Here is a 24,419-nt window from a genome sequence, read left to right on the forward strand (position 1 = left end):
ATTTTTATTGTTCGTTGATTTTTGCCTTTTCAACTTTTGGCAGTCTCTTTGTTCTCTGGATTCTGAATGTATCTGATAGGATTTAGATTTGCTAGTGTAGTGTAATAATTTTTGGACTGAAAAGCATGCAGAAATCTACCAAAATCTAGATTTCTAGAATCTGTATCTTCTGAGGTCTGTATCAGTAGTGTTAAAATTTGCATTTCAACTTAAAAAGTTAATACTTTTGCAAGTTGAGATTAAAATAAAAATAAATTACAAAAACAGTTAAAACAAAAGATGGAATTGTTAATTCAGGATCTAAGTTTTGCTTCAAGTCTTGAACAAAAACATCATACACTAATAACTCTTGGCAGCAATACTGATCACCAGAGTTTGAGAGTACTTTGCTGTAGTTGCAGAGTTCTACCAGATTGTGATCACAAAGTTGTTTTTGGTTTGGGTTTTTTTTCAAATCTCCTTTCCTGTTTGTTTTTTTTTAATGGTTTTATTTGCTTTTTATCCATCAAGTTTTGTCAAATAATGTTGATAGTGTCTCCCTTCGTGCATCTTGAGGAATATCATTGCTGATTCAGTGAATGCAGGTATCAGATGTCTTGTGGGAAGACTCATTTTTTGTGTATTGGTTCTTAGCCAGTAAGGAAAGGCAGTGGAACAGACCAAAGGTGATACAATTGCATAGCAAAAAATAGTATTTGAAAAGCCGCAGCAAACCTGATCTTGTTCTCATAAGGAACTTCTGCAAATTTTGATTTCAAGTGATATCAATAACTCTTAACTCTTTGTTTCTTACTTTGCGAATTGTCTGTGTTAATTAGTAATATCTCATGCTTTCCCTATGCCAATTCTTTCTGTCTTTTAAAGACATTTAGACTTCATTTTTGGTGTGGCACAGAAGGCTTCTAATAAACTTTTTTTGTATTTTGTTTTCCAGTTTGAAGCTGCATGGGTGCTGACAAATATTGCCTCGGGAAATTCCCTTCAGACTCGAATAGTGATCCAAGCAGGAGCCGTCCCCATCTTCATAGAGCTGCTTAGTTCAGAGTTTGAAGATGTACAGGAACAGGTAAAGATTAAGAATGGTGTTGGGTTTTTTTTGTGTGTATGTGTGGTGGTTTGTGGGGTTGGGTTTTGTTTGTGTTGGTTGGTTGGTTGGTTTTTTTTCCCTCCCCTTCCCCAGAAAGGAGCAAGGCTATCCTGTAAGAAAGCCTTTAGAGGAAATATAGTGTTTGGCAGTTTTGCACAACAGTTCCTTTCTACCTACTATGTGTTAAGATATCTAAGCAAGTATTGTATTTTTCTTTTTTTGGAAATGATATATTTAACCACAGCCAATGGGGTAATGCATTTTGATCTCTAATGGGTTAATATTTTTCTGTGTATTGAGGAATTCAAGAAGCCTTGTTTAAAAAATTGCTTTAGAGATGGAAAGTTCATGCTTGTTTCTCCTGAAGATAAAGCATGAGTGGAAATTATGGTTTGTTCTCTACGTTCCTTACAGAGTAGATGAATATTCTTTAAGGCCCAAAGGGATCCGTGTAAAGCACAGACCAAACATTTGACTCAGTAATTTCCGCATGAGGTCCATAACTTGTGTTTGAACAAGGATGTATTTCAGACATATAATCTTGCTTTGAAGACTTAGGGTGATGAAATATTAATCATGTTAACAAATAGAGTTTCAGTTAATCTCAATCCTAGCTTGAAAGTATGTACCTTTACTGTACAAATATGACTAGCTTTGGGTCCAGGTATTTGCTTTTGTTTCATTGTCTACTCAATTAGTAAGCTCTCTGTTTTTTCTTATAGCTACTTACAGGCCATAGCTTAAGCTTTTCTTGAGCAAATGAAATTAAGCTCTGAATTCTCATTATGTGGTGGTTGGTTTGTTTTTTGGTGACCCTTTTCTGAATGTTTCTTTGTTTCAATATCTTTTTGTGGTGGTGAAATTACAGGCACTGGATAATTCCAGTAGCACTCTTCCAGCAATGCTTTTTGCAGAGATAGTACCTCAATTTCACTTCTACTTGATACTTTGGTGTGTAAATATCCAAGATGTCTTTGTGGACTCTTTGCCACAGAAGCTCGCTGTGAGCTCAGGTTAAAGCTGATTATCCAATATGATCCGTTGTTCTTTTCAGAATCACTGACTACCAGGGTTCAGTTCTCCATCCTGTAAGTGTGATCTCTCTTCTCTGTTCCTAGATGTCTGACCTTGCATTTGGCTGTATTGAGATGCATGATTGGAGGAGTCCCAACTCATGAGCATTGGATTGCTTTGTGTAACTTGTCTTTCTCTCTTATAGCTGGCTCAAAATGTACCACCTGTACTTAAAGGTGCCTAACATTTGCCACAAGACAGATTTTTTTTGTTTTGTTTTCACAGTTGCTTATAGCTTTCTAGTTCTTCTACTCTGCGACTTTCCATTTTCAATGGTCTGTCTCAGGCTGAATTATTCTGGAAAAGGTTTTTTAAGAGAAATTGAATTCAGGTGCTTGAGAAAATTATATTAAAGAATAAGTATTTTTTTGTCCTTTTTTTTTTAGCTTTCTTTGAGGAAATGAGTCTTTGTTGTTGTAGAAACTAGAAATGTGATAGGGAGATTGCCGAAGTGGCACATAAATGCTATGTTCTGCCCACGTGAAAATCCATCCAGACTTAGCTATATGATGCTTTTTAGAGTTTGTTTTTTCTGGGGGTTGAAATTGGTAGCATTACTTTCCAAATTCAGCCATCATTTATAACAGTGCTGTTCCTGCAGTATGATTGGTGCTTTGAGTCTGGTAAGGGCTACTCCATTTTTCTGCTCCTAACGATCTTGTGCAAGAGCTAACTTGTTTTTTTTATTAGGAGGTTGTTATCATCCCTGCTGATCTTCAGAGAGCAGGTGGGAAGAGCAAACCTGTTTAGAATGAGTTGTGCAGCCTTCAGCCTTAAGATGTGTGAATTAACAGAAGAGCTTAGGGGCCACAGTTAAGTAGTTTATCTGTCTCCATCCCCCTCTGCCTCCTAATAAACTGCTGACATGTTAGAGTTCAGATTGCAGGCAGGCAGAGTGGGTTATAACTACCGGAAAATATTTTTCTATGTAATTCAGGTGCTGAATCCATGATCTCTCTATTACCAGTAAGTCTTCAAATACCAGTTACGAATTGCTCTGTAGTAAGCTGTGCTAAAGATGGAAAATGTGCCACTGCGAAGTGTTACCTACACCTTTTCATGGTGGGTTTCTTGCAGGTCTAGAGATTGCAGCCCTGCTCACAGCTGATTTTGGGTTTAAGGCAGGCCAACATGAAATAAATTGTTTTTTCTGACAGCTTTTAAAAAACCCAAACACTTCACCATAATATCTACTAAAACAAAAATTAAAAGCATTAGGCACTTACATGTTAGCTATTGTACTTCTGCATTACAGGATGGCATTAGTACACAATTGCATAGTATTTTTCCAGATGACTCTGGTCTCATTTAGTGTACGTACAGATTGTTGCCCTGGTAACAAATCAGCGGGTAGTAAAGGAGGCTTTTATTTGTCACACTGTGGCCCTGTTCGTTAAAGTTGGAACACGTAGTGAATGAAGGAGAGAAAAGGGAAGAGATTCTTATGATTAAGGCAATTGCAGCTTTCTGAGATAAATGTATCTACTGCTTAGTGTCCGATGCTGGACAGTTTGCTTATATCAGTTTTCAGTAAGTAGATACTAGTTCTGTGGTTTTTGAATGCTCAATGCAAAATATTTGCATTTTGTTTTGTAATTAAGGACAACTCAGCACTTTTGCAAGTGACTTTTGTAGTTAGGTCTGTGTTTTGAGCAGATCTGGGCTTCTCAGGCTGGATTTCTGAAGCTGGAAGATATTTGGCCATAATTTTCTCCCCTGTAAAATGATGATTCTTATCTTCTCTCACAGTAGTACTGTGAAGATTATTATTTGCAAGAACTCTTGCTACCTTTGCAACAAATTACAAAAATACAGGAAAATACGGAAAATATAACTACATGTTCAGGGCAGATAGGCCAAAACCTAGCCCTACGACCATATAGTAAAGGATGAAGAGAAAAAGAAATACTGAAGGCTGTGTTTAGTAAGCCATTTATTATGCTAAGTGGGATAGTAATTCTGTAGCAGGAAATGTAAGTGGTAATATAATTTTGAATATGTATCATAGCATAAATTAAAAAACAATTCGTATTTAATATTACTTTAATTTGGCTTACTGGCTAATCATTATCCACTGTTTTTGTCTTAGAGTAAGTCTTACAGACTTACACCATTGAATTTATCTTTTATTTCAGACTTCCCTTAGCAGTGGCTTAGGAACAGATACCAGTTTACCCTATCTGATCATGATTTTTTCAGCAGTTTTTTCATATTTATAAGCCAATTTTAATCTAATGTGTTGCACTGTTTCTTTTGCATATGCTAGTTTCTGAGTCTGGTGTGATTCTAAATCAGCTGTTTTATAGAAGTCAATGTGAGGGAATCTTTATGTTTATTTAACAACATGTATTTTAATGAAATTATATCTTGTGTCTTTTTACAAGATCTGTTTCACATTAAGCAATGCAGGCTGACATTTAATTACCCTACCATCCTTTAACTCTTTCATCGTTTGCATTGTATATCAGTCTTTCTCAGCTATTCCCTGTGATCAGTGGTCAAACCATTTGGCATCCATTTTTCCCACCAAAGAAACGGAGTTTATTACAGAAGCTACATCTCCATTATTTATGAAAAACTCATTGGCTACATCTCCCTCCCCTCCCAGCCTATTTCTGGTTTTGGTGTACTGATTTTTAGATTTAGTCAGTGGCATATGTCCTAGCCTTCTTCCACTTACCACAATTTTTTCTTCCAAAAGACATCTAGAAATGTAGATATGTCAGCCTGAAATTATTTATAGTGAAGGACTCCATCAAAGCCCTTTAGACATGCTTAAGGTTGATCTAGCTTCAGCAGTGTCTTAGCTGCAGTTCTCTCCTGAGTGCCCTTGCTGAGGTATTGAAAACCCAGATGTCAACTTGGGTTTCCTTGATGAACATTGAATTTCCTTCAAAAACCATGCAAGGCATTATGCTCCCTGAGATGATTTAAATCATCTCACGGTGACAGATATGTGTCATTGTGCTCTGCTGGACAGCCGGTAGCAGGAGCATCCCCAGCTGCCCTGTTCTCCTTTGGGAACATCTGTGTTTTCAGCGAAAGCAACCCACATGTTTTTCCCTCAGTATTTTTCCATTTTTCTAGTTGTATTGTTATTCCTTTTGGTAACCATCATTTGTTTGGCAAAGGTGACTTGTGAGTCTGGTGTCCAAGTTCTGTTTGGCTTTTACTTCAGCAGTCCTACTAACTAGGTCTTAGTAATCAAAATCAGGAAAAACAGTTGAGGCATGAGCATGAGCTGCTTTCTCTGTTTGGGTGGATGAGATGTGAGAAATAAGAAACTGTGACCACCCCAGCTACTGAAAGAAAGGTGTTTTCTGCATTGGGGCATACTAGAAGTCATCTCCTAGGAATTTGGCCTTCTAGTATCCTTCCTTGTGTCCACTTACCCAATCACACTTGTATGAAAGCTAATCTTCGCAGTCTTCCTCCCAGCATTACATCCATTTCCCAAGTCAGCGGCCAAAAGTAGAGAGAGTGTTGATTCTCACTTCATAATACTTCTCCACCAAGAGGCACAGACTCTACGCAGTGTTGGTGGTTGGTTTAGCACTTGGTTTAAATATCCAAAGGCCTAATGAAATAATGGCCTTCAGAACCCAGGGGAAAGTGGAGGGTTGTCAGAAAGCACATGGATTATTCACAGAAAGCACCATATGGCTTAACAGTACTCTGCAAAACTTGCACTTTGCTGTTATTGACTACTGAAGTTGTCCACTGCTGGAAAAAACACTGGAGGTTAGTAATGAGTAAAATAAACTGGAGACGTGCAACAATCCCTACTCCACTATTAGCAGTACATGGAAATTTATACAGGTGTATATAAACAGATGCTGTCAACTGACAAGGCAGCATTTGCATTTTCAATTTACACACAACTTTACTATCCAAGATGTTGGTTAAAAAGTCAGACTACAAATCTTCAAATTACAGGTTCTTTTCATCTTCAGGTCTGGATGTAGGTATTGGAAAGTACTGAAATGGAATTTTTTTGAGAGTCAAATATATTTTTGGTTTAATAAACTCTGAAATCTCATGGAATTAAATATCCTTTTACCTCTGCAACTATCCAGAAAAGAAGATAAAAACATTTGGGATGTGTAGAATGAGGCAAAAATGTTATGGCAAGCAAGCCATTTGCATCTTGAGGAGTGCACAAAAGAAGCAATGGAAATCATTGAACATTATTTAGACAAATAAACCCTGAACACACTTGTCATTGTTCACATGTTGTCTGTAGGAACCATGACAGAGCTTTGTATTTATAGCGGTGTCTGACAAGAAGAGTTTAAATGAGCTTGATTTATGTTCCTCACTTATCTGAAGAACTGAAGTAATTCCTTAAGGAAAGACATCTACCTTGTTGAATGAAACCTTGCATACTTTTCTAAAGATACTTCAATTTCTTTGCATCTTGTATAGTATCAGTCATTAGCATTACGAGGAATTCTTGCAACATCCTCTCTTACCAGGTCCTGTGGTATCAGACTACTTGGCCAGACTTCTCTTGCCATAAAAAAATCAAGAGTGGGAAAGCAGTAGAGATGCTATTTGACTTCTCTGGTCAGACTTTTTGATGTGGGATTTGCTGTTGCAAAACCAGTCTGTCATTCAGGGTCAGAATGGATTCTTGGATTAAGTGATTATCACTGTTGTCAACCCTAAAAATAGATATTGCAATAATGGCAGAAACAAAGTCCACGGGCAAGTGAAATACGGCTTCCAGGGGTGTTTTAATGTGTGTAAGGGTGTCCAGACAAGGAAATTGTGTCCCAAGTTACCCACCTGTTCAATAAAAGGAAATTATTGCAAATTCTAACCTTTTTCACCCTTAAATGTTTTTAGAAGATCCACAAGCTTATTTAGAACCAGCTGAAATCTTTGATTCATTCCTCGGGCTTCTCATTGCTGCAGAAATACAAGCATTGCAGTGAGCAATGAGCGTGGCTTCTTACAGTTCTAATATGAATGACATTTTGCAGGAGGTGGCATACGTTCTGTCTGTTAAGCTAAATTTTTCCAGTAGCTGCCTTCTCTGTCTTGAGTCCATGAGGCTGCCAGACCCAAGGTTATACTTTTATTTCACACAAACTGTTGTCACAACAGTTGTAAAATAATAAGAATTGGAAAGAAAAGTAAGTTTTCATGATGAAGATCAGTTTTGGGGGGACATTGCGTAGTGATGGCTGTACTGTTTCACAGCAAAGGTCGGCATAGCCTGGTGCCCTGTCTCTGACTGTGGCTCACAGCAGAAGCCTGGAAAGCAGTAGGAGAACAAAACAAACTAATCCTTCCCAAGAACAGTCTCCTAGTCTCTTAACAACTTGCAGTTCAGGGACTTCTGATGGATCTATCTATGGTGTTATTGGTAATACTGGTACAGAGGAGTCTCTTTATTTTGTATCTAGCAAGCTGACATCTGTATCTATATTTTGTATATACATGTGGTTTTAGCTGTATTAACTTTGCAGGATTTGCTAGTGGTTTTGGGCCTCTAGAGTGGTTGGAGTCTTTTTTAAAGTAGCATCTTTTTGCCACCACTTAAAAACATGTTACAGTAGAAATCTAATGCAACAAATCAATTGACATCATATTGATAATGAATAAGTAAGTGTATTTCAGAATGTCCGAGAATTTCCTTTAGGTAACAAATTTGGCTTATTCTGTCAATTTTTTTAGAGGGGTAATTTATTTCAAGTAGAGATGCGGAGAGAAAAACTTGTTTATTTTGTGTGGGGAACTTATGTACGTTCAGTTGGAGAAATAGTTATGCACTGTAACACATCTTACTGCAAATAAATACATAGTCTGCAACTGAAGAGAAATTTGGGGAGGACATTCAGCTGCTGTCCCTGATAAACAGGCTTGCTACTGTCCTCTGTGCGGTATTGGAAGTATTTCCAGTGGTTGTGTAGACATTGTATGCGTCTTAGCAAATAAGTAGATACACGTATCTATTTGATATGACACTTAGCCCCTGCTAACTTGAAATAAATAGCAAATTTGAGTTTCATACACTTTCTTGTGTGACAAAATATTGTCTATACATTACATGGAATTCATAAAATGGCTTTTATACTTCATATAGACTACTTTTAATTTTTTTTAGTTATAGCTCTCATACTAGTGGACAGTGATACCAAAAAATACCACTTGACGAAATGTATAAATCAAAACCAAATCTTTTATTCTCACCATATTACAGAAGATGGATTTCATGCTTCTTTAATTATCTTCTGGTATTTTAGATCTTTTCTTCTCAAAAGGAAGGGTTACAGTAGTACTGATGTCCAAGGGAGAAAATACCTTCCATTTTGCCATGCATATGTCTTAATAGGCAACACTGGTTCTGTCTTTGTATAGTTTTCTCTTAAAGAATATACGCCAATGCCCATCTGAACTCTTTGATTCTGATTATTGGTTTATCTTGCGTATAGATTCTCATTTTCATCTTAGTTGGTGTCAGCATTCTTAATATGACTGTGTAAACAACGCATGCTTTTATGGCTTCTTAGGAAATACTAATACAGGCTGTTCCTCACAAACATTTTTGGGTAGATACAAACTTGCTTGACGTGTGCTATGAACATCTGGACTTGAACCAGCTTTCAACCAGGAGGAGTGTAGAATTAGTATGTTAATAAGCCTGAGGAGATAAGCTCATCTCTTCTATTGTGGACAGAGCAAGGTTATGTCTGCCTGCAAAGTCTTTGGAAACATACATGTTGGCTGTTTTGATATTCCTCTTAGATGTGTGTAAATATTCCTGAATCATATATTGAGCTTGGGTGTATATATGTAATACTCAAACAGAATGCATTCCCCTTCTGTACATTGTCCAGGATCTAACAGTGAGAACAGAGTATCTCCCACTCTAATACATACACTAAACTGGTTGAATTGTGAGAATAAAAGCAATTATTCTGTTTTTCATTGCAGGCAGTATGGGCTCTTGGCAACATTGCTGGAGACAGCACTATGTGCAGAGACTATGTATTGGACTGTAATATCCTGCCCCCTTTATTGCAGTAAGTCTGTTTTAATATATTTTCCAGAATTTTGCTTGAGTGTCTGGTAAGACTGAAGTTCATTTTTTACCTTGAAGACTAATAATGATTTTTTTATTGTGGACTAATCAGACTTTTTAATGGGGGCTCCTGAACTACTTCTGTAATGGAGCTAAAATGGAAACGTGTTTTAGGAGCAGTTAAGCTGGAACTATTTTATTCTACAAAGTGGGTGGATGCCTGGGATTATTATAGTGTCATAGAATAATTTAAGTTGAAAGGCACCTCTGGGAGGTCATCTAGTCAAAGCCTTTCTTCATAGCAGGTGAGATCAGATTAGGTTGCTCAAGTACTTAACCAGTCAAATTTGGAACATCAAAGGTAGATTCTGTAACCACCTGGGGCAACCTGTTGCAGTATTTGACCATGGCATGGTGAAAAACAACGTTCTGATACCGAATCAGAATTTTCTATGTTCTACCTTGTGACAGTCGCCTCTTGTCCTGTCACTATGCACCTTCGAGAAGGATCTGGCTTCCTCTTTTCTGTATCCACCTGTTAAACTGTTGTAGGCAGCAGTTACATCTCCCCTTACACAGTCTCCTTCTAAGGCTGAACAAATCCAGTCTAACCCTCCCGTTGTGTGTCGTTTCTCTAGTCTGCTAATTATCTTGATGGTCCTCTGCTGAAGGACCGTATTACTGCTGAAACAGTGACACTATCTTGTCTAGTCATGTCCAAATTAGGATTACTCAGTCTCTGTCCTTTGCAAACTCTGTTTGCAGCAGTGGAGTTCTCCAGTGCTCTCATAAAGGCATTGTACAGTGCGGGATGGCTATGAGAAAAAGAAACTGAGTTGTTACGGTTGTGGAAAAACTAGGTCTTGCCTTACCGCATTCTTCCTAGGCCAAAGAGCACTATGGCTGGTAATTTCTAAGTTGTCAGGAAAATGCCTTGTTTAGAGGCTTCACACTGTGTTTGACTTAATTAACCAACTCCACGGACATCTTTGTCAGTGCCAGGATTGATCTCACGTAAGGGGACTCACAGCGTAACAGTGGCTGACGCTGCTTTGGTCAGAGTGTTAGTCCTAATGTGAGAGGGCAGTTTTGGTATGCAGATCTCATGAAGGTGTCAGTATTACAGTTCATCACGTCATTGCGCTTCCTGTGTCTAATGGAGTAGAAGTTGAACCCTGCAGCTGGTGTGTGGATGCCACCCCTTAACAATGGCAGGAAGAGACTGGTTTGGGGTGGTCTGTAGAATCATGTTCTAACAAGAACCCAGTGGGCAAGGCTCTCGTATGCCGGGACTGGAGCCAGTGTGCATAGAAAGTCTGTAAACGGTGCTTGCTGTGAGATACGTGACTGTCTTGAATGTTTGGGAAACCCAAAAGCTGATTATACATGTTTTCTGAGGATAAGTTTTATTCTCCTTCACTAGTTAACATACAAAAGTGTAAAAGCGGGGCTGATAGTCTGAGACTGACGTAAAAATGCAGCTCAGTGAAGAGAGTACTTTCCAAAACTACCTGCACATCCTTCTACTTAGAGTAGTTTTGTCACAGTTCCTGCACCTTTTGACTGTTAATCTGCCACATCAGTATCTAAGCAATTAAATGAACACACTTTTAGTGTAATGGTTATTGTTCTTGTCGGGATACTAGGATTCATGTGTCTAGCATGTGTGTTAGTATCCAGCCATCAAGCATGATTTTTCTCTGGGTGTATTTTTATAGAGAAAAAAATCTAGCATATTTTGCCCTGGTGTATGTTAAAATGTAGGCCTGAGTTTATTTTAATGGTTCATGCAGTTGACCCTACAGGGTTACCTGGCTTTGATTTTTCGAAAGCAAAGGTTAAAATTTTTTGTTGGTTTGTTTCAGATTGCTTTCAAAACAGAACCGTCTCACTATGACCCGAAATGCTGTATGGGCTCTATCCAACCTCTGCAGAGGGAAAAATCCTCCTCCAGATTTTGCCAAGGTAAGAGATGTTTGAAAGCAAATGTGTTGTGAGGTGGTGGTAGCCAAATGAGCAGTAAGGGTGGTGAAACTTAAGCTAAATAGTAGAAATATTTCAGGATGTCTCTGAAACAATGTATGGGCTTCTTACAGATGAAGTTTTTGAATGTATTTAGTCCTTTGGGCAGACATTCACAACACCTGTTCTAATATATCTGCCTCCTAGCTCTTTTTTACTGTTCCTGTACTGAAGATGACCATCCCACAGCAGAACAAAACTCTGTACATCTTGGCTGCTGTAGTGCAAACTATGGCACATCTTAGCGGACAAGTATGAGTTTAAGTTGCCAGACATTGTACTGTAGAGGCTGAAGAATTCTCATAGTGCTTTTCTGCTCACATGCTCCTCTGTATTTGTGTGGCTACAGCCCTGCACAGAAGTGCTACCTAGGTCTGAAATTTTCTGAGTATTGAACCTTGAGATGCCAGTGCCTAGTCCTATAATGTCACATACAAAATTAACTGTCATGTTAATAGATCTTCTGGCCCTTTTAACTGTACAATGTATGTATCTCTTCTTAATGTCTTACAGGTTTCACCTTGTCTTAGTGTGCTTTCCTGGCTGCTCTTTGTCAATGATACAGATGTATTAGCTGATGCCTGCTGGGCTTTGTCTTATTTGTCTGATGGCCCCAATGATAAAATCCAGGCTGTGATTGATGCAGGAGTCTGCAGAAGACTTGTGGAATTGCTGATGTAAGAAATTTGTTCTGAGCAAATGTACTATCCACTCTTTTTCCTAAAATCAAGGTTCCAGCAATAGGAAGTTTAATTAGATATGTCTGGAAATGTTGTAATTTCCAAAAAGCAAGATTTGAGTTTTAATTTTACCTGCCTCTGTTCAGTCTTCTCTATTTGTCATGAGTAACAGAAACAATGGAACTTCTCTTGTACTAGTTTTGCTATTTCTTAATAGATTTTTTTCCTGCACCTAACAGCTGCATTTTTATAAAATCCATAATATATACTGGAATTTTCTCTGTGCCATTGAAGTCCATGTTATAATTACCTACCAGTGAAATTGCTGAAGGATATAAAACGTAGAAATGTAAGAAATAGTAAAATTTACTAGAATTGACAGTACCAGGGACTTGAAATGTAAATAATTTCCTAAATCCTTACTGTAGAAGAGTATATGCGCACTTTGGGCAGTAAAGTGTAGCTGTGGGAGTTGGGGACAGGGAAACTGGCCTTGTTCAGAGCCATTTCTTCAGGTCTAAGGGAAGGACGTGGAGCATTCAGTTACCTAAGAAAAAGAAATAATGGTTTTCAGTGATGTAAATAAAAAAGACTATTAAGGCTTTTAAGATTAAAGCAAATCTGATGCTGGATTAACAAATAGAATGTATTACCTAAGGTACCTTTTTATAAAGAAGTGTTTTCGTTTGAGAAAAAAAATTGTTACTTCACCTTCCCTATTCCAATCCTGATTTAACAGTGATGATGGGGGGATGCATATGATGACAGAAGATGCTCAAATAGCTGTATGGGTTAAACACACAGCTTCTATCTGTGTTCCTCTGTCTCATTCTCTGCCTTTGTGGGTGCTACATTAAGTGTATTTTGTAGTTAAAGCTGACTACTTTTTCCCTCCCAAGGATGCCTATACTCTGAAGTATTTGTATTCTTTTAATCTCATATTTTATTTTTATGCTGCTGAACGATACCTAAATGCCTAAATATTTAGAAACCCTAGAAAGACTTAACCATTAGTTTAAAATCAGAATGTTTTGATTCAGATAGTGAGATAGTCAGGCTTAGCAGGGAAGTTTTCCCCTGGCTGATGGATGTTCCTTCTTTGAGGATGTGAAGATGGAGATGCTTCAAGGTGGTTAACACTTAGATCTTTCCTTGGTAATTTTAGGCACAACGACTACAAAGTTGTATCTCCTGCCTTACGAGCTGTTGGGAACATCGTCACAGGAGATGATATCCAGACCCAGGTATGGATTGACTTTTTCTTGTGTTGTACTGCAGTTCATCTTTCTGTTAGTTGTGGTAACCTATTCACAAACACCTCCTCTTGTTCCTTTTGAAGTTTGAAAGTGAAGGATTGATGATGCTAGTTGCCTCAAAACATGTGGTAGTTTTCATAGTTTTCCTGTTCAGTCCTGAACTGCTGGTGATTCTTACATAGCTCTGTCTGGGATTTGTATATAGCTGTGCAATACCCTTCGAGGTTTGGGTTTTTTTTCTGGTTTGTTTAAAGCAAGTCTGCCTCTTAGGCTGAATTTTATGCTGAATGGTGTGCCATGGTAGGGCCATCGAAGACCTGTCACGTTCTGTCTGGTCAGATTTTGGGTGCCACAACACTGGCAACAGTCTGCCCCACTGTGCCAGCTGATGCGGAAAGCAGAAGTAGTTGGAGCTTCGAAGTATACAAAAATACAGGAAAACAAGACAACAGGAAAATACTGTCATCTTATTTTTGTTTGATCGTAATGGGCTTAGTATCTTCTTGTGTTCAGGCCACACTGAAATCATAATGAAGGCATGATCTCTTACCTGAAGTACTCAGTTGTTTTGCTCATTAGCTTTCCTGCGAACATTTATTTCTTAGTTCTTGCTGGATTTTTGTTCTGTTTGTTTGTTTGATTTATTTTTTTTAAACTTTTTGGGATTATCTGATGGGATATGCTTTTTAGATTTTGAAGACATTGTATTCCTTGTTCCTGTGATTCTTTATCCTAAATTTCCTCTAAGGTGTGGTTTGTTTGGTTGTTGTTTTTTTTTCCTTTTGTATTCAGGTAATTCTGAATTGTTCAGCACTGCAGAGTTTACTGCACTTGCTAAGCAGCCCAAAAGAATCTATCAAAAAGGAAGCATGCTGGACAATATCTAATATAACAGCTGGAAACAGAGCCCAAATCCAGGTAACCTTTTCAGCTATGATCAGTAATCTTTGTCTTGCAGGCTAGAAGAAACACACATCAGGCGGTACACTTTTTTGTGTGTAAAGTGCATATTTGTATGTATACAGAGTCACAGACATATAATTACATATAAGCAGAAGTATGTTATAGGCTCTGTGTGTAATTAGAATATTTCAATTGCCCAGTCATCCCTCATTCAAATTATTTAATTTTATAATCATCTACAGATTATAAGGGGGGGAGATGGTCATGCTAGAGAATGACAAAATGAGGCTAAGATCAAGAAAACCTTGTCTTAAATAATTTGCTTCATGCCTTTGACAATCACTAAGATACAGAAATTCTCAAGTATGAAAAGAGTAAGCTACAAACTTTGAGATTCAAATAACTTTACATGTTTCTTGATTTCACCACCAGATATGGACACCTACATTGTAAAATACTTTATTCCTGTTTATATTTTCTTGTAATTCCTGATACAGGCAGTTGTGCTTAGCCAAATCTAAAATTGCTACTTATTAAACTGAACAATAATGGAGGATATCTAACATGTTGCACTGGGATTCGTCCTTTCTGATTATACCAAATTTTGTAGTCCCTTCATGTTACGTGATAGCACAAAGAAGCAAATGAAAGTCTCATTCCCTTATGTCAGTCTTTACAATTAGGCCTCCGAAAGACCTCCTCATCTTTGTTCTGAGTTAGCGTCAGCCATCAGGAAGAATTCCCAGGACTTGTCTCCAGATGGTATAAATGAGAGATTGACCATCTCTTCCCCAGAGAAGATTTTTTTCTTTGACTAGATAAAGAAGAAACTGCTAAATATATTTTGGTTTCCCTGGATATGGAGTTTTTTCTGAACAGCTGTACTAGGGGAATCTTTTGCTTGGCTTTTAAGGACAATGCCTCATTCTTTCTCTTTTTCAGAAGTGATGGAAAAACAGATTGTAGTGAAACCAGGCTTTATCTGATAAATATACAAGGTTCCTATCAAGGCAGTTGAATGAAAGTCTCCTCATGTAAATCAAATTTAATTCTTCTGAAGTTATGTTTCTCAATGCTGTTCTCCCTCACTGGATACAGAGAGTATTTTCAGAGATCGTAGAGGCTGCGTGGAAGTCCAGTTGGGCATATCTATTCTTTGAGGAATAGAAATAAATAGCAGAAATATTAGACATCAGAAATATGTCTGACTCATTAGTAACCAGGCAGAAACAATGCATGTTTGCACAGAAAGTAAACCAAGTCCCACAATACATTGGCAAAAGTGGCCAAGGAGTACTTCTTTCCTCCATATCCTTTTCCTTGGAAGGCAGCCTTACACTTGCTAGTCTTCTATCTGATGGCTCTGGATTATTCGTTCTATATGATCAGAATTAGCATGAAGTGGTTAACCCTCTTCACTCAAAGGATGGAATTGCTTCTCTTTTTGCAGAAAACTTTCAGGAGATTGTAAAAAGGCTGCGTGTTTTTCCTGAGGAAAAAATGTATTATATCCTTTGCAGGTGGCACTTGCAATCTTTTGGTTATACATTCTCCCTTACAAAGAACATTCAGCTGCTGAAGGGGCAGCGTAAAGCCTTAATACCTTGAATGAAGTCTTCATCTCAGAAAGCGTAGGAAACAAAGTTAATACTTCTGTGGAAGATAACTCGGTCTCTGCTAAGCTTCCTGGAATTAAGAGCGAATGCTCATCTAACTTCAGAGATGCTTATGTTAGGAAGTGTGTAAGCAGGAAAACAAAACTTACAAGGTAGAAAGCTGTGTAGGTCCTTCTTGTCTGATGTAAGGATGTGACTAAGATGGAAGTGGAACTGCGAGCAAGGAAACATCCTACAGTTGTATTTGCTCTGGCTTTCTCAGTCAAGGTTTTACTTTTACCACTGAAGATCATGGTTTTTTGTCGGTTACTTAATCTAACCTTGGTAGAGCTCCAAGAATTTTGATTCAGCGTTTATTGTGGCTTGCGTGTTAATCTGTGGATTAGCTGAATTTCTAACAAAAAGTGCTGTGTAAAATCAGCAACTGTACCACTGTTGTTTCCTGCATCAGCAATTGTAATTGCTGTGCAATTAGCAGTGCAGAGAAGGTAGTTACTACTGCTTGTACTAAGGTAAAAATGTTTTTGCCTTTGCTTTTCTTGCAGTGAAGAATCTTTTGGCTGCTTTATCTACGCTGCTACCTCCTTAGAAACAGGGAGGAGCAGTATTTTCTCTCTAGAAGGCCATTTCTGCTTTTCCTGGAAAGTCTAAGAGTATTTTCTGGGGAACAATCCAGGCCAATACATTTTCTTAACTTTGTGTTTTTTCCCAAGTCTGTCAGAGAGTTGCTTCAGGATGCACAATCATATAGGAATGTTGCAGACTTAAGAAAAAAAAAGAGCTTGAGAAACCCAGATACCTGTACAAGTTATTCTATAAAGAAATAAGTATCGGAAGTGGCAATAGAAAGTAAAGTTGGTTATTAGAGCATTTTTTCAAAACTTCAGGATCTATATTTTCATGTTCTTGATCTACTGAAGATATAGTTGTAAGGAGTCCTAGAGGTAACTTAAATTCTAGTGCACCAGAAGCTATTTCAATAGTGCATTCACTTCTGTGGCTTCTACATAAGTATTCACTGTACCACGTCATCCTGTGTTCAAGTGAAGAAGTAAGTGCCTGTCCTTGTTTGCACAGTATTTTTACACCTGATATCCGCTACTCAGACGGATAAAAGTAAGGCTTTAGGTGGAAAGTCTTAACTACACCCTTGATAATCCTCTGTCTTCTAAACTGTTGTCACATCTTTATTTGAAAACAAGTAAGGATAAAATAATTTCTTTGTTAAAACAAAATTTGCCTGATCTAGCGAAACAAAATTGTTAGGTACATCTATGCGTGTGTGTTTAGTAGTTTTTAAAGGTTTGGGGGTGTCTTATCACCAGTTTAGATCAGCCACCTTTCTACTGAGAACAGATTAGAATTGCTTTGTGACTTAGAAAGGTGAGGTGGGAAGGAAGGGAGAGGGAAATTAATGCTATGAGCCATTAATATTGCACCTCCATTTCTAGCAGGTGATTCTTTAGAAGTACAAAAAAACCCCTTAAATCTGCATAGAAGAATAGTTGTTGTGGTTGTGCGGGTAGAAGCTTTCTTTCTCAAGATTCTTGCATCAGGAAGAAAACACAGTGTCAAATCACCAAAATACACGTAGATTTAAAAGAATCTAGCTTAAAGCAGCTGCCTTAGGATATGTCACGGACAAGGTTGGAAGCATGTTGATGTGTTACTCAAGTCCAGGGAAAAAATGTGAGAAGCAGCTTCTCAAAAGTGAAAACTATAGCTCATTTAAGAATCCCTCAGGCCCCATTCAGAGTAATTTAGCTGCCTTCAAACTCCGAGCACGCACATGCTATATAGTGAAACACTGACTGCCCTAAGTGCATACACAATTCAATCTGTACTGGCAGTTATAAAAATGAGATTAAAAAAATAGTGTTTCTGATTCTGAGCTGGAGATAACTATCCTGGTAATTATGACATATTGCAAATCATGTCCATCATGAGGCTTAGATTTTTGGAACTGCAGAAGGAGGCCCGTTAGAGGAAAGTTGCGAAGTAAAGGACATTATCCAATGTTTGCAACATGCTTGATCAGAGATCTCGAGGCCACTGTTTCTTGGAAGTAAAATTAGCAATTGCAGGTGTAATTGCAATGATTATGTCATGCTGAAAGGAAAGTCTCATCACAGATGTGCAACAAATTCCAGAAAGGCTCTAGTTCTTTAGTTTCTAGTCTCAGCCTAGTGAATGTCATGTGAGATACACGGTGCGATGAAACCTCCTTTCAGCTCCAGAGTTGATACATCTCCTTTTCTCAGAAAACTCCTTCTTTGAGGTATTACTTCAGACAACTCCTACTCAATGTCAAAATCATTGTAAACATTTGAGCTGAAAAACACTTTAAAATAATTTCTGAAGTTGGAAAATGCTATTTGGTAAAGTGTTTCTTGAAGATGATCATATGGTAAAATGGAGAATAAAAGCCTAGTCTGTTTTCAGTAGCTGTGAGGACAGAGGATAATTCCCATCTGGGAAGAATATCTGATTTAACTAAGTTCATGGATGAACCTATTTCATTTGTGAGTTGAGGTATTTTTTTTTTCTTTCTCTAAATTAATTTCACATTGTGATGAATGAAAACATTACTTCTTGAGAATTGATTTTCCTTACAGAAGGAATTCTAAAATACTAGATGCAGCTCTAAACTAAATAATTTATTTTCCTTTCTTCCCAGTCCCTCCAAATTGCTTGATAGCTCCTATTAGAGGTCATAGGCCATAGCCAGATCTATTCCAGTCTCTATGATACTGGTTGGATTTTGAACATGCACAATCTTTAGCCAGAGATCAGACAAGAATAATTTTGGCACATGGTAATTTTTTTCCTGGAAGTTAAATGTCTGCCTGGCATAGTAAACCACATTATTGCAAGTTACCAGCTGATCTAACTGGTGGGTTGTTGCTCCAGAGCAGTCGGGATGTTAGAATACTATGGAAACTTTGGGTAGTGCTTAAGCCATAATCTAGCCATCCCTTCTGCACACCAAGAAGAAAATGAAAGATTTTTGGTAAATCTAATAGGTATTTTACTTAACCAGTATTAACAGACAGAGCTATATTTAGTGTTGTTTAAGATTGCATTGGGTTACACTCCCTCCATCCACCCACTCTAAAGTATAGAAATACAAAATTAGAGGGAAGGACTTCTATATTCATTTCCACTTTCATACTGCCTACAATGCTGTTTGGTAGCACATTCCAAAGGCTTTCACTGCCATTTCTAAAAGATAAGACAGCAGTCTATCACCATTAGATTTGCACTCAAACACAATCAAGTAAACTGTTTCTAGTGTTAAGGCAATAAAAGTTAACATGCATGAAATGTGTGGAAGTAAGTGCTGAACTTTCTTTTGTAGCTAATATTAAAGCACAGGAGGTTTGGGTTTTTCCCCCCCCACCAAAGGTGGAAGTGAAAGCCTTTCAGAGTGTGTTATCAACAGTGCCTAGGCAACAGGAAAGTGTGGTGGAATACAGCAGTCTTTCCCCTCTTTATTTCTTTGCTTTTAAGGTTTGGGTTGGATGTGTATATCCTGATGCAGTCATGATTGTCACTAAGTATAGTTTTTGTTTGTTAATTTCCTAGTTTGTATACAGCTTTGCTGTACTTCAGTGGATAGCTTCCCCAGTCAGGGAGAAGGGGAACTACATCTTCCTGGGAGTCAGAAGGAGAACTGCACAACTGAAGCTAAATCCTGACTGTCGACCCTTCTGAAGGGTATGAAAGGCTATCACATACCTCAGAAAATGTTCTGTGTCTAACTTCGCAACCCGTTGAAAAGCTATGAAAGGCCATACATCAGGCACAATCTTCCATATCTGACAGTGAAGACATCATAGGAGTTCTCTCCTGTTGACAGGTTAAGAAACTTATCAATTCTTTTCTAATATATCTTAAATTCTCACAAGAACATCTGGAAACCTGAGTATGGCTAGGCATGGTAGCAACAGGATCTGTGCCATATTTTCTCCTCCTTTAGGGTTTCCTGTCCTTCCTGAAATGTGACATGGGCAAGTGTAGCAAATGATACGTTGCCTGTCAGTTTTAAAAACTCTGGAATGAAAGACGTTTTTACAAATTGGGGTAAAGGTACAAGCTAAGAATTGTCGGAGGCCCTTCTCCAAAAAGACCACAGTAACGCTGGGGACATGGAAGAGGAATGACATGATTCACACAGAGTTGTGGTTTACACAGGCAAACTGTGTATCAAATTACTTTATAAAGTGTGTTTGGTTTATGCCATAGTTTGCACAAGTGGTCTGAAATCTTCACATGCTTGTGGTGGCAGGACTTCAAAAAGTGTCTCAGTTAAGAGCAAAATATGGCATTGCTGACAAGGTCATATTTATTTGAGGACCAGCAAAAGTCAAAAGATTAATCATTTTCAGGTTTAAGTTTGTGTTTAAGTACAAAATCTGTTTTCAGGCGTCTGCATGTGGTGAATCACATACATCATACCACACTGAGTGCAGCAGAGCTAGAATACTTCAATTCCTTTATTCTGCCTGAAAACCTCAGCAGTGTATATTGCTATCTTTTTTCCTATGACAGACCCTAAAAGCTGGAGACACCTCAACAAGGTGCTGTTCATTATAGTGCAGGTTCTTCCTGACAGCAGTAGCAACCTTGGCTAGAAGTTTGCTTCATATACAGTTTGGAGTATGTAGGCTTGGGTGTCTGTGTCAACAACATAGAAGTCCATTAGAACTGAGATCTGAAGTGCTTCCTTCCTGACCACCTCAGATGGCAGTGGTTTTGTACTCATGCCATCACGTTAAGTAGCTTTGGCTTACAAATATTTGCTATGTTATTTAAAAAGCAGTTGTAAATTGTATCAATAAACAAGGTAACTGGAACACAAGTGACTGAGAAGCCTCTATGAACTGAAATTTCCAGCCAGGAGGAGGAGATCATAAGAGTAGGGCTATATTTGCAGCTGCCAGCTAGGGTGGTGACTGTAATCTTGATTTGTTAAAGGAAATCACAGAGCTTGCATGAGCAAGAAAACAGTCGTGCTGTAAGACTTGGTTGCTTTCACATTTATGTGATGAATCATATGTAGACACATGATGCCAACACTTGCATACTAAATGCGTATGTGTATTTTTGCATACCATAACTGATTTATTTGTGGGAACCCAAAGGAGGAGAAGCAAATTCACTTGGTATTGACCAGCTCAAAATACTAATTTAATATACTACTGCTGAAGACCTGCTCCCTAACAATGACTACAATGTATTTAGAGTCAACATCCATGCAGATGAAATAAAACTCTGAAAATTCAATTTTCTCTCGCTTCACTCTTTAAAAATCAAATACTATAAAGTGAAGAAGCTTGATTAAAATAAATAAGAAGAATAGAATGTTTCCAAGAGACAGGCAACGTTCTTGGATGGCCACTGCATAGGGATAGCATCTATTTAAAAACCAAACCAAACACAAAAAAGTTGACACTTCAAAAGTGAGGGTCAGATTTGCTGGAGGACTGAGAATTACAATTGAGTTCAATTTCAAATTGAATTTGAAAATTCAAATGTCAATTAAAATTAAATTTCAGTTTTCTGAAAGACTTGTAGTTACAAGCCAAGATGGCGTTCAGTTCCAACAAATGCAAATGGATGCAGTTGGGCAAAAATTTCAGTGATAGTTTAAACTATTAAAGGATGGGCTCTGGATTACCTATTATGCAGAAAAGAGATTTCTAATGTATTTTTAAGATACCACTTCAGTGCCTAGTAGTAGCAGCCTAAAACCAATGTGAATATTAGAAATAATCAGGAAAGGGATAAAAAAACCAAAAGGGGAGTCCTAATTCTTGTTCTAGTATAACTCTTAAATGTTGCCCCGTATGTAGATCCATCTTCAGAGGATATGGAGGTAAGGAGGGACCATAAAATGTCAACTGGATTCTGTATGAGGACCAGCTTCGTAGACTATGAGACGAGTGAAGGGAGATGTGGCAGAATGCTGTAGAAACACGAGTGGCATCTGAGAAGGTGAATGAGGAATGATTGTTCTTTGTTTTTGAGCAAGGTCCTTGAAGGAAGAGGCATCAGAAATTACTGGGTGCTGCATTTAGGACAAACAAGAACTTATCTTCTCATACAGGTGTAGTCAAACTGGAACTCATTGCTGTAACTGTGAATACTTAAAAAGGAGAAAAAGAAAAATAAATATGACTAGACTAGTTTACACTTTCCTGTGCATCTGATGTTGATTGCTGTTGGAAGCAGAATGTTAGTATGTTTTGTTCTTACATGCAAGCACAAGAGTAATGTGGATTGGAAAAATCCATATAAAACGATACAGGTTTTGGAGTGTTTCTTTAGGTTTTGGTTACCCTGTTGGCCTGCTGTTAATACTGCTTGAAAAATTCCGGTCACATTTAGAGGGCGTAGATAAACACAAGCATTACAATGCATCAGCAGCTCAGAATGAATGTTTAAACATCCTTTACTTTATGGCACGTATGAGGCAGTTACCCACTATTTTCATCAATAGCCAACGCGCTTTGTTTTTTGAGGGATAGTGGAACATTTGAACAGTTGGCAAAGAGTGAGATCTGCAGTAGTTTGTACATCAGTCCTTAGTTTACAACTTGATTTTTTAAAATTTCTTTTTTATTTCTTTCATACGATTTTAAAGTTCTTGTTGAACTGAAACCCCTTAACTGTGTTCATTTTGTTTGAAAGCTATGCTTACCTTGAGCATTTTTATATGCACTACATTACTTCAGTCTTCAACCCACTTCCACATGTGTAGGCATGCAGAGTATAGTAATGCTAAAAAAAGTAAAGTAATTTGAATTAACACTTTCTAAATCCTCAGAAGTTTTAGGTACCTCATCCTGCCACAGTCCTTTAGGGTTTTGCTCTGCCGGAGGTTTGCTTTCTTTCAAGAAAGAAACAAACTCTATTTCAGTAGTTTACTATTTTATCACTTAGAAGGAATTATTTGAAAGGGAAACATGGTCTGTTTCCACAGTAACTGTTGTTCCCATGTAAAATGTCATAGAGCTAGGAAATCCTTAGGCATTCTAGTTTGCTTTCAAGAGTAACTGCTGTGGGCAAGGCTGCAAGACATGGGGTGTAAATAATGGATTCTGCTAGCACTTCCTCTGTATTAATGCTTTATTGTTTCCACCCTTGATGAGCTTAACTGGACTTTTGAAATCTAGTGAAGATATTAATATTAAAGCAAATTATTTTCTGACCTAGTTAATGTATTTTTTAAAAAAATCTAAGCTCTGAGAGTTTCAACTGTCAACAGACTGCTAGTTGAAAAACTTTGCTGTACTACAGAAGGACAGTTAAGTACCTTTAACTGGGACTCATGCTAGGGTGATGTGGTGACAACACTTACATTGCACATCAAGCAGTAGGAAACATAAAAATATAGTGACTGATAATCTGCTTCTCTCTTGAGCCAGTCTCGTTCAGTGAAGTGCCTTATGAGAGGCTGCAATTCATTGTGGTGTTTTAACCTGTTCTGCTTGCGGAAAGATAGCCAACTTCACTGTAGAGCAGAAAGTAAACAAGGTGGCCATAGCCTTTTATACAGTAGAGTGAGAAATAGAAATAAGAGCACTCACGGAAGAGATGCGAGATCTGGATTCAGTTCCTCCTGAAAAGGTTCAAATGCACATTTCTCCACTCTGAGAAGAGTAATTTTACCCACCAGTCTTTGCGTTGAAGCAAAGAGTTCAAAATAGATGGATCCAGAAGGAAAACAATAACAATCTTCTGTGATTCTCTTACTTGCTGCCCTCCCATTGCTAGTTCCCTTTGTTCTGGAATTCTCCTACTATTTTCCAAGCTTACGCTGAAACATTTTAAGGTAACTTTTTTTTTTTTGCATTAAGAAGGCTCAGAGTATGTTACTGTCTGTCAGCTAAATATGTGCTGACTTCGTTGCATGCTTTCATGCTCTGATTTTAGTACTTACTTTAGTACTTACTAACCAAGTACTTGGTTTTAAGAAGACACTTTCTAAGGAAGTAAATCTCATGTAGAAGTTTCCTTTTGTGGAGAGGATTAAAGAAGTGATAATGAGATTTTTGACTTGTTCTTTGCTAGAATAGTAAAATACTAATGCCCTCATGTATCCTATCCTAGATCTATATCAAGCTCTTTTGGTAGAGAATACTTAACATCCCTTAACGCACTGTTCTTATAAGGGCTTCCAGTTCAACAACATCCTTATATAGCACTACCTGGACTCACAGAAAATGTAAGTGTAGACTGCCAAGTCCCTTTTCACCTCTCCAGCTGATCAGGACTGAAGTTCACTAGTGAAAACATGCATGTCCTCACTCTCTAGACCCCCAGGCACACACGCACATTCATAGAATCATAGAATAGTTTGGGTTGGAAGGGACCTCTAAAGGTCATCTAGTCCAACCCCCCTGCCGTGGGCAGGGACATCTTCAACTAGATCAGGTTGCTCAGAGCCCTGTCCAACCTGACCTCGAATGTTTCCAGGGATGGGGCATCCACCACCTCTCTGGGCAACCTGTTCCACTGTTTCACCACCCTCAGCATAAAAAATTTATTCTATCTAGTCTAAATCTACCCCCCTTCAGTTTAAAGCCATTCCCCCTTGTCGTGTCGCAACAGGCCCTGCTAAAAAGTTTGCCACCATCTTTTTTATAAGCCCCCTTTAAGTAGTGATAGGCTGCAATAAGGTCTCCCCGAAGCCTTCTCTTCTCCAGGCTGAACAACCCCAACTCTCTCAGCCTTTCTTCACAGGAG

General features: G+C 38.1%; 1 protein-coding gene across 2 annotated transcripts in view; it reads left to right on the top strand.

The window, feature by feature from the left end:
- Nucleotides 1-24,419, top strand: part of KPNA1 (karyopherin alpha 1 (importin alpha 5)) — a 66,272-nt gene that overhangs the window by 21,142 nt on the left and 20,711 nt on the right. For both annotated transcript variants that reach the window (XM_009329062.1, XM_009329055.1), the window contains exons 6-11: nucleotides 935-1,066; nucleotides 9,104-9,192; nucleotides 11,057-11,156; nucleotides 11,727-11,890; nucleotides 13,059-13,137; nucleotides 13,942-14,067. In XM_009329062.1, coding sequence (XP_009327337.1) covers nucleotides 935-1,066; nucleotides 9,104-9,192; nucleotides 11,057-11,156; nucleotides 11,727-11,890; nucleotides 13,059-13,137; nucleotides 13,942-14,067 — 690 coding nt within the window. The remainder of the gene's footprint in view (nucleotides 1-934; nucleotides 1,067-9,103; nucleotides 9,193-11,056; nucleotides 11,157-11,726; nucleotides 11,891-13,058; nucleotides 13,138-13,941; nucleotides 14,068-24,419) is intronic.

The sequence above is a fragment of the Pygoscelis adeliae genome, unplaced genomic scaffold (assembly GCF_000699105.1).
Source record: "Pygoscelis adeliae isolate BGI_AS28 unplaced genomic scaffold, ASM69910v1 Scaffold120, whole genome shotgun sequence".
NCBI classification, from domain to species: Eukaryota; Metazoa; Chordata; class Aves; order Sphenisciformes; family Spheniscidae; genus Pygoscelis; species Pygoscelis adeliae.